This window comes from Grammomys surdaster, unplaced genomic scaffold (assembly GCF_004785775.1).
Source record: "Grammomys surdaster isolate TR1022 unplaced genomic scaffold, NIH_TR_1.0 133, whole genome shotgun sequence".
NCBI lineage: Eukaryota > Metazoa > Chordata > Mammalia > Rodentia > Muridae > Grammomys > Grammomys surdaster.
In genome coordinates, this window is record NW_021604591.1 from 902,698 (window position 1) to 912,973 (window position 10,276).

The 10,276-nt window shown below is 46.8% G+C and overlaps 1 protein-coding gene across 2 annotated transcripts in view; it reads right to left on the bottom strand.

Annotated features, from left to right (window-relative positions):
• Add2 (adducin 2) overlaps positions 1 to 10,276 on the bottom strand; it is an 88,144-nt gene that overhangs the window by 27,562 nt on the left and 50,306 nt on the right. The window contains exons 1-4 of one of the 2 annotated variants that reach the window (XM_028762348.1): positions 9,820 to 9,872; positions 7,655 to 7,753; positions 6,641 to 6,857; positions 4,520 to 4,658 (exon numbers count right to left, since the gene is read on the bottom strand). In XM_028762348.1, the coding sequence (XP_028618181.1) occupies positions 4,520 to 4,658; positions 6,641 to 6,823 (322 nt within the window). In that variant the 5' untranslated portion in view covers positions 6,824 to 6,857; positions 7,655 to 7,753; positions 9,820 to 9,872. Of the gene's footprint in view, positions 1 to 4,519; positions 4,659 to 6,640; positions 6,858 to 7,654; positions 7,754 to 9,819; positions 9,873 to 10,276 lie in introns of those variants that run through there. The other variant, XM_028762349.1, reaches the window with a different exon arrangement.

Below are 10,276 nucleotides of genomic sequence, written 5' to 3' on the forward strand. Positions count from 1 at the left end.
CACTCACACACACTCACACACTCACACACACTCACACACTCACACACTCACACACTCACACACTCACACATACACACACATGTGCTCATGCCCACCACATTTTCTTTTTAAAAGTACATTGGTTAAGTAAAAAATTTAAAGGTCACATTATCATTATCAAAGTGTTATTTTGTCAGGACTGGTTAGGTATGGTAGCATGTTTCTGTATTTCCAGCACTCAGGATGTCAAAGTGGGAGAATAAAAGCCAGCCTGGGCTACCCAGTGAGACCCCATCTCAAAACAAACAAAATGTGAAGTAAAACATATGCTAAGTACAAAGAGAAATGAAGAATGGATGGGCCAACCTTCACTTTTGGCAAAATCCAATGAAAATGGAAATATAAATTAAATTGCGTGTCCTGGAGATTGATCTAACTATAGATCATTTAAAAATAATTATATTAGGTTGCAAAAAGCTCTCACTAAATCCTTGACATGGAACTTAAGAACTTCTAATTCTATGAAGCCTGACATTGACCAATCTATAGAAGAATAAGCATCGAACAGCTTGGCAATGAGAAAAGTCAGCTCATGGAATAAAAACCAGGCCAAGTGGGGCTGCTGTTTAGCATGTGCCTAACGTGTGTGCAGCTGTGATTCACTGCCAGCACCATCAGAACACATGTGCAGCTGTGGATCACAGATGCAAATAGACATATCCAGGAAGAGGGAATCTTCTATGGGGGAATCGTGTCCATCAGATTGACCTACAGTCAAGTCTGTAGTCGTACTTTCTTGCTTAATGATTGATGTGGGACGACCCAGCCCATTGTGGGTGGGGTCACCCTGGGGGTGGTCCCAGGTTATTCAAAAAGCAAGTTGAGCAAACCAGTAAGCAACCTCCTCCGTGACTTGTGCTTTAGTTCCTGCTTCCAGGTCCCTGCCCTCCATGATGAGTTCGTGCCTGGACTTCTCTCAGTGGCGTACTGACATGCAAGCCAAACAAACCCTTTCCGCTCAGTGCTTCTGTGTGTGGTGTTTATCATAGCTACAGGAAACTAGAACATAAACAGTGTGGAAGATAGTAAGTACAGAACCAAAGTCAGTCAGATGTGGTGAAGTCCACCTGGAATCCCCGTCCTTGTGAGGTGAAGGCACAAGGGTGAAAGTCTTGGCCAGTCAGAACTATGTGACCAGACTCTGCTCCCCATCTCCTCCCACAAATGACTGGGATGTAGCTTAGGCAGGGAGTGTTTGTCCGGCATGTACAAAGCTCTGGGTTTGATCCCTGTTGTTGGAAAAGAAATTAGTAATCATGAAAAAATTAAAACCAGTAAACCAATACAATAACTAGTGTGTAAGACCTGTGAATAAACAAATATGATTTGTTCAATAAGGGAAACTGAGAACACAGTGCAGCAAAAGCCAGCACAAAACCCAGCTGCCACCCAGTGCAAGACCCAACAATAAAACATGTATTGTAAGTCACTTCATTTTAAAGAGAATCCATCAAAATAGATAATTTCATATGTGATCAAAATTTGCCAACACCGCAGCAAAATAAAAATCTAAATGCCAGATAAAACTGAAGGGGGTAAGCTTTAAGAATCTCTGAAAATGTTCTAGATCTGGATAACTTTGAAAATGAGCTGTAAACCTTCAAGAGAGATGTCCCTGCTTTGCTTAAACTCCATCAAGGCCGGGGACAGGTGGAGTCTCCTTGCTCACGACTAAAGTCGTGGCTGAATGCCCTAGAGTGGACTGCTTACCCTCACATGAGAATGTATGTGCTTAAGTCCTTAACAGAAGTCTGACAGTAAAGCCCACAGCAGTGTATCAGAACAAGGAACTGGGGCCAAGAAGACGGCTAAGCCGGTGAAGAAGCTGCCATGGAAGAAGAAGGGCCTGTGTTTATCACCAACCACCAGAGCTCATGTTAAAAAAAAAAAAAAAAGCCAAGTATATTGGGACACACTTGTAATCCCAGCACTGGGGAGGTAGAAACAGAGTAAGTTTTGGACTGCCTGCCTAGCTGATGTGGTGAGTTCTAGGCCAGTGAGAGACCCTCTCTCAAAATATGTGGTGGGTTCCTTCCAAGCATCAACCTGTAAAGTTGAACTCTGGTTTCCACATGCATGTGGAACATATGTGAACATAAACATGCATGCACGTACACACACACACACACACACACACACACAAGACCAGAGAGAGATAATTTAGTAATTTAGAGCCTGGTTTCCAGAGATCAGTCACTATAACTCATTGTGACAATTGCTCAAGAGGACATAAAGGAATCAGTGCCCCACATGCATCATGTTATAAAACTCAAAATCTGTTTCTGAGGAGAGAGCTATGATGAACTAAGGGAAAAAAAAAGACATTTTCTCAAAATTATAAAGAATAATGATCTCAAGTTCTGTGGTGACAGAATTTCCATTACAGTCAGATGCAAGACAAGGATGACCACTCTCTAAATTATTAAACATCATTCTAAAGCCTGAGGGGATATAACCAGAAAACTAGGAAAAATAAGCCCAAAGGCAAAATGCTGGCAGACAAAGGCAAAATGTCAATGTTTGCAGACTACGTGATTTTTTTTATATACAAAAATCAAGGCCAGAAAGATGGCTCAGAGGGGAAGCGCTTTGCTGCCAAGTGGGAGGAGAGAACCAATTCCTGTGGTCTGTCTTCTGACCTCCATACACATATTGCAATATATACACACTCACAAATGTATGTGTGATTACACATGCACATATCCACATAGATAAATAAATAAAATAAATAGTTTTAGAACTCAAGACAATGAATACATGTATATTCAAGAAAAAGTTGAATAAAGATTCATTTATGACAACCAAGTTATATATTATTTCCTAAATGGGCTTAAGACACAGTTAGATCATATGAAAACAGCTAGCAAGCTATTTGGATATCACAAGCCAGTTAGATATCACAGAACTAATATAAAACATACCTTGTTTCAGAATATTCTAAATCAGTTCTTGAAAATATTTTAAAATTATCTCTCACATGCTAGGTAGAATATTCTAGAACCAACCATATACATTCCCCCACGGAAACTATACCCTAAAATAAAGAATCCCAACTCCTCTACCAAATCAATTCCAATTAAAATCCTGAAAGGATTATCTTAAGGTAGAGGAGAGGAGAGCTTGACAGAACAACCCCAAAATTACTTTATAGAATAAATTTGCACAAGAGATTAAGATAAATTGGTGACTAACTACAGTCCTTTGACCTATTGTCTAGTCACATGGACAGCAGTGGAAGACACAAAGGAAAATCAGAGAGGCTTTGTTCTGTAACAATGTATGCTACAATATAACAAATGCTATGAATGAAATTAAAAGCCAAAAGAGAAACTGAAAATGGTTGTAATATTTTTGACAGGTCGTAGGGAAATGGCATTAATTTATAAAGATTTAAAAACCTATTCACAGCACACTAATAGGAAAATTGGCAAAGAACGGGAACAAACATTTTGCTATTAAAAAAAAAAAAGCACAGATGAAGGCTGAAGTACAGCCTGTCTTGGAGCAGGGGCGGGCAGAGGGAACAGCAACTAACAGTCTGAGCTGAGGTGGAAGAAGGGCCACACCCTCTACACTCTGTTGAGAGCAAGGTTGGCAAATTTCTTTCTCCAGGATGGTAAGGGGACAGAATCTGCATTATAAATAATAATGCCTCCAAGCTCATATTTGCATTCTTCCAGCCATTCTTACAATTTATCTTTAGAAGACAGCCCAATCATTTCACAATTTTCTTACTATAATTTATCTTCAGAAGATAGTCGTGAATGAGGCATCAAATTTATTTACCAGGATGCCTACCACACTGTGATCCATAATAGTAAAGAGATGAACACAATCTAAAACTCCAGTAAGGGATGATTGATACATCGGCATGCATCCACAAAAATTATTGCAGAACCCTATTTATAATGCAAAAATTTAGTTGGTATACCATCAAAATATATATCTTATTCTTGCTTTCAATAACCTATTTATATTAAACAAATAAGTTGAAAGGATATATCAAAATATTGCTAAGAGTGATTTTGGAATTCTCAGAACACGACGAAGTGGGTTTCGGCTTCTCTTTCTCAAATGCTTCCTTAGTTGTGCCCATCACCCTGTATACATCTGAGTCATATGCAGCTTCCAGGCTGTGGGCAGAGCTGCACAGTCCGGGAAGGGAGCCCACGCATAGTCGTAGCTCCTCTTACTGCTCAATAGTGATCACCCTAGAGGGTCTCCTGGCTCCACTCACGTCTTCTTATGCCCTGAAGTCACCTCCACCCTTCCCATCCCTGGTATCATGAACAATTCTCCTGTGGGTCTTCAATTCACAGCAATATCAGAAGCAGAGCCAGGCATCTCTTTGCCCAGGTCTGCTAATGCAACTGCAGCTTGGCCATTACCTAGCAACCAAGCTGCTTCTGAGGCTTTCTCCTCCCTTCCCTACCACATCCCTCTTCCTCTGCTCCTGGCAGACACCCAGGCACCCACATACTCATGGAAGAAGCTGGGAAGACTGCGTGGGAGGTGCTGGCCATGAAGTCCGCGATCTGTCGGAGGGCCCAGATGTTGGAGGAGTTGTTGCCCTTCTTCATCTGCTCCTGGATGAGGCCTTCCAGCTCCTCCCTGAAAGACTGCAGCAGGCCAAGGGGTTGGTGCCCTGTTCCTCATGGAGGGCTCAGGGTCCAATAGGCCCTCACAAGAGGGTGAGGCTTCACAGGTCTCCAGGGATTGGTGCCCAGCTCCTTGCAGGAGAACTGAGGACCCTACAGGTCCCGAGGAGCTGAGGGCACAGGAAGTCCCAAGGGGCTGGCCCCTGAGCTCTACACAGAAGGTGATCTCCACCCACTCCCCTCCTGCAGCTCCTTCACAGGCAGACTGCTCCTGCAAGTGTCCAGGAGGCTGCTCTTCCAGTTCTTCAGTAAGGGCAAAGGACCCTGAGGGATCCCCAGATGCAGGCTCACTAGGGCCCCAGGTGCCTCTTCAGATTGCTAGGTAGGTATTCAAGGAGACTCTGGTAAAGAACCTGGAGCCCCCTTTTCTGTGGAGTCAGTCTAGATTCCAGCTCCCTACTATATGAGTAATGGCCAAGGCTATACCAGGACTTCACTTTAGAGGGAATTATTCTTAGTGATTGGCTAGGAGGAGAGGGAGAAGAAGTGCAGAACCTCTGTAGTGCCTGCCACTGTGACGTACTAGGCTAAGCTCGGGTTTTCATCCTACTTCAAGCTGAATTTCTTATCTTCCTGGCCAAATGGCAAAAGGAAGCATGAGAGGAACAGGAACTACAAAGATGCTGAGGAGCCTAGGAACCAGGTAAAGAACCCAGGGGTCCTGCATCCCCACATCCACCTCACTCACTAACCATGGCTGGAGATGATCTATTCTGTCACCTCTCCCTCTGGGAATCTAGATCTTACCCTAAGGTCTTTAAGTACCTGCTGTCTCCCTCCAGGCCCCTGACATGTGCCAAGAAGGCCCGAGGCTCATCTCATTTCTGTCTGTTCTTCCAAGCAGTCTGTGTCCTCCTGGTGAAAACTGCCCACAGACCATGGGATACCCTGTTCCAAAAGGCCCAGGGAAGCCACTTTCCTCCCTGGACTTCCCAGCCTGCGACCTACAGAGCCCCAAGTGCTATCTTCCTTCTCTTCCCCACCCTTGCTCTTCTTCCCTACCCAAGGGCCAGCAGCACTCTTACCTCCTCAGCCATCCCTCTTTTCATTGTACTGCCTGCCTGGGAAGCAGCTCTGAAGCCCTGTGAGGCAGGCACAAACCCACCCTGGTCTGGAGACTCGGGAGCATCTAGGTCAGGCTAGTCTCTGTCCCACTGCTCCTCTTATCCCTCGTCCTCAACCTAGACTGGACATTCAGATGCTACTTGATCTACAGTGAGCAGGATACTCCACGCTACTCAGCAAAGTGAACCCTAGGCCAGCTCCATGGCAACCCATCCTCCAGCTCACATGGTCCTATCTGTTGCCGATTGTAGGAAAAGAGAACTAAAACCTGAAGCCTAGATATAGCATAGAAAACTGGGTTGGGGGCATGTCTCTCTGCCATTTTCTGACCCAGAATTTAAGCACAATCCCTGGCTTGCCCTTGACCAGTGATTAGGAAGAGTGATGGTTTGTATATACTAGGCCCAGGGAGTGGCACTATTAGAGGGTGTGGTCCTACTGGAGTAGATGTGGCCTTGTTGAATGGAGTAGGTGTGTCATGGTGGGTGTGGGCTTTAAGACCCTCATCCTAGTTGCCTGGAAGTCAGTATTCTGCTAGCAGCCTTCAGATGAAGATGTAGAACTCTCAGCTCCTCCTGTAATGTGCTTGCCTGGATGCTGCCATGTCCCTATCTTGATAATAATGGACTGAACCTCTGGACCTGTAAGCCAGTCCTAATTAAATGTCCTTATAGGAGTTGTCTTGGTCATGGTGTCTGTTCACAGCAGTAAAACCCTAAGACAGGGAGGGAATCAAACACCCACATGACCAGGCCTATCTTGTTCAGCAAGCCTAAACTGCCAAGACCCTGAGTGAACAGCCAGAGCCACTGGTCTTTTGAGTCTCTGGGAAACTAGTCTTCTCTTCCCCGCCCACTCACAGGGCCCTGCCCACTCACAGGGCTCTGCAGGATCATGGTGACACGCTTCTTTTGCTCCATCAGGTTGAAGTCCTGCCGCAGGTCAGCTGCGCGATTGCGAAGGCGCAAGTACTCAGGGTCATCCTCAGAGAACCGGTCGAAGTAGTGTTGCCCCTGAGAGGGTGGTGGGGAGGCCGCCTCGGGGACCGTGTCCTCACTCATGGTCTTGCTAAGGCTTCAGTCCACTCCTAGAACCCTGTAGAAGAAGGACAGGGTGAGCTCCTAGTGGGCCAAGAGCTTGCTAAAGCAAAGGGAGGTGTGATTCACCATGTCCTGTGGCTACTTCCAAGTAAGAAGGCAGGTCGCCTTCTGGGATGATGATCCATAGGTGCTGCTAATGCACCATGCCAGACAGATGTGAGGATGGTTTGGGGCTCCATAGGTGCCCACAGGACAGTCTTATTACCTTCAGCATGTGATTCTTTGGCAAAATGAGATTGTGAGTCCAGACAACTTCTATTCTCCATCATGATTTTTATACCCAGGCCCTCTCCATTGGTGGGTGCTACTGTCTTCATGTTCAGACATTTACTGAGAGGCCACCTAGCCTGCATGAGATCCCATGGACAGCGTTTACTCAGCTAGAACCCTGTCTAGCCCAGGCCCTCACTCCTCTGCTCCTTCCTACTGCCCCCGAACACACAGCAAGCCACCTTATGGGAAGAGAGCTTACACTAGGTTTCTGGTCTGGGAGCCAACTGGCAGAGGACTGCAGACAGACTTTTCTGGGGGCCTGAGAAAGGACTTCCCACCAACAGGAACAGCTGGTAAAGGGGGACAGAGCACTGGCTATCTAACAGTTTTTCTGGAGTCAATGTCTCTGGGTGCTGCAGAGGGCTCCAGCACATCTAAGGATGGGACTGGGTATGGCATGCTAACAATATTCTATGCATCTCCCAGTCAGATAGAGGAGTTCAGAGCAAAGCCTTGAATGTCTAGACCATTACCCTTAGTAAACTTCCCTATGGCCTTCAAAAGGCATCAATCACTTACCAGTAGGCTGAACCAGGCCTGTCCAGTCTCTGTCTTCAGTGCCAAGTCCTCACGACTAGGAGGGCTGGCACAGCCACACTTCACACAGCCAGCTGGGAACTACCAAACAAAAGTGCAGACATCAGTACCTCAACTACACTGATCACCACCAAAGTCAGGTGAGGCTCTTCACTTGACTTATCCACAGATGCTGGGACCCACTTAGAAATGTTCTGGAAAAGAGTGTTTAAAAGTTCATCATGACTATTAACAGGTTAAGAAGACTCTATCGTCTTTATAACTAGAATCAAACTTCCTTTAAGACTCCATTTGTTTGTTACAGGCTGAGGGAGAAGGAAGAAAAGGAAGGAAGCAAGGAAGTCAGGGAAGGAGGAGAGAAGAAATGGCCTGAGGAGGAAAGAGGGGGAACGACAGGAGGAGGGAGAAGGAAGTGGGGAGGAAGGAGAGAGAAGGAAGTGGGGAGAAGGAAATGGGGAGGAAGAAGGAAGTGGGGAGGAGGGAGGGAGAAGGAAGTGGGGAGCAGGAAGAAATGAGAAGACAGCAGGAAGAGAAAGGGAAGAGGTAAGAAAAAAGGGGAAGCCACAGAGGAGGGAGGGATGGGGGAAGAGAAGAGGGAGAGGAGGAGAAAGAGGAGGAAGAAGAGGAGGAGGAGGGGGAGGGGGAGGAGGGGGAGGAGGGGGGGGGGGGGGAGGGGGAAGCTGCAGCAGCTACTACAGTTGTTCTGAGAGTGGAAGAAGCAGAGTGTGGTACCAGGAGATAGAACTCCTGTCCAAGGCCCCCAGAATGCTTTACTGATAGCCACTGCTCTGTGCTACTCATAATTCATTGGCAGCCTCTCTGGGGACAGTGGGGTCTTCCAGGAAACCCATTCCTCTTTACCCACTCCTGACATCTGGATGTCCTCTCTCTGGGGAGTCTGTCCAATCTTCAGCTATCATTTTCTCTTAATTTTTTTCATTCTTCTTTTAACCCAACAGCAACAGCTGTTACCCAGAGTTCCTAGCAAGGGGAAGGAGTTGGTTTTGGTGTTTCTCTGTTCTAGATGTTGCACAAGGCTGGTCTAAGGTAGATGCTGGATAAATGCTAACTGACTAAGCAGACCTGTGACTGATGGTGTACTGGGAAGCAGGGTCAGATCAAAGAAGCAGAACAAGGTCCACCTAGGCCTGAGGGAGCTCACAGCACAGAAGCTCCTTACAGTGAAAAGCGACAGGTGCCCTGAGGATAAGTCACAACCTCCTAAACTGTGCTCCTTTGATACACAGCCCAGGGCATGGCCTCTAAGGCCAGTCTGCAACAAACTCTAGCAGATCTCCTGCCACTTGAGTGGAGTGTCTCTGGACTAGAATCATCAGTCTTACACTGGGCACACACAGCCTAAGTAGTCATGAACTGTCCTTCTGCTGCGTACCAGTGCCATAGCTCAGCTATCTGAAAACCCAGGCCTGCCTCTTCCCAGATCAGCCCTGAGCAAGACCAGTCATGGGCATCTGCTGAAAGTCTCAGGCATGGCATCAGAACCCATACTCACCTATCCTACATTCTGCCAAACAAATCCAAGTCACATGCAACACTGACTCCAGGGGCCCAAGAAGCAAGTAATGTCCATACCACACTCCACAACCCTCTTGCTTTCCAACTTTGTCTCCCTTAGGAAGCTCTGGACCCCTGGATGCCCCTCCCAGTGTGAGCAGGACTTTGCTCCGCCCTCCACAGCTCTAGGCTCCAGGAGGCTGGATACACAACTGTGCTACAAGTCACTGCTAAGGTCATTTTCCTCCCTGTCTTACTAAGAGCAAGTCACCCATGGTCCCTGGAGGATATGCTGGCTCCCTGAGGCTGGAAAGAACTGAGCAGCCACAAGAAAAACAGATAGGAGCCCATAGAGCCAGACATTGCTAAAATCTAAAGATTAAGATCTGTGTGGCTTGAGAAGTGGGTGACCATCTCCTACCACTTCACTGGGGTGTCTCCACATCAGGACAGTTATATGCTTGGCACACAGAGCCTGAACAACCATGAGCTGCCCTCACACTTCAGGTCACCGCTACCACTGCCTCAGCTGCTTGAGAACCCAGCTTTGTCCCCTCCCAGTCAGTTATGGGCAAGGCCAACCACAGGCACTTACTACAAGCCTTGTGCCCAGCATCGGAACCCACACTCACCTATCCTCCATCTTTGTAGACTCCCGCAAATGGAAGAGGCAGGGGCTGTGGCCCTGATGCTGTTACCCAGAATAGATGTGAGCAGTTAAATAAGAGACTCGGCTACACCCTGCCTGTCATGTTCAGATAACAGCAGGATAGAGGGGGACACTTATCACAGCCTCTCACACCACATGATTCTTCATTCTTCCATGTTCCACCTCATGTAATAACCACTGTGGTCATTTAGGACCAAAGTACTTTTAAACAGGAGAAAAGACGAGGGATGGAAGAGGTTTGTAAAATCAATGTTGGGCTCCTGAAACCCTGATAGCCAGAAGCTCTTCACTGACGACTGCCTCGCATGCACCTGAGTACGGATTTCTGGATACTCCTGACGCATGCTCTTCTAGAGAGGCCCAGGGGAATGGTAAAAGCTTCAGGCTCAGGGCCTCAGGATTTCTGGATACTCCTGATG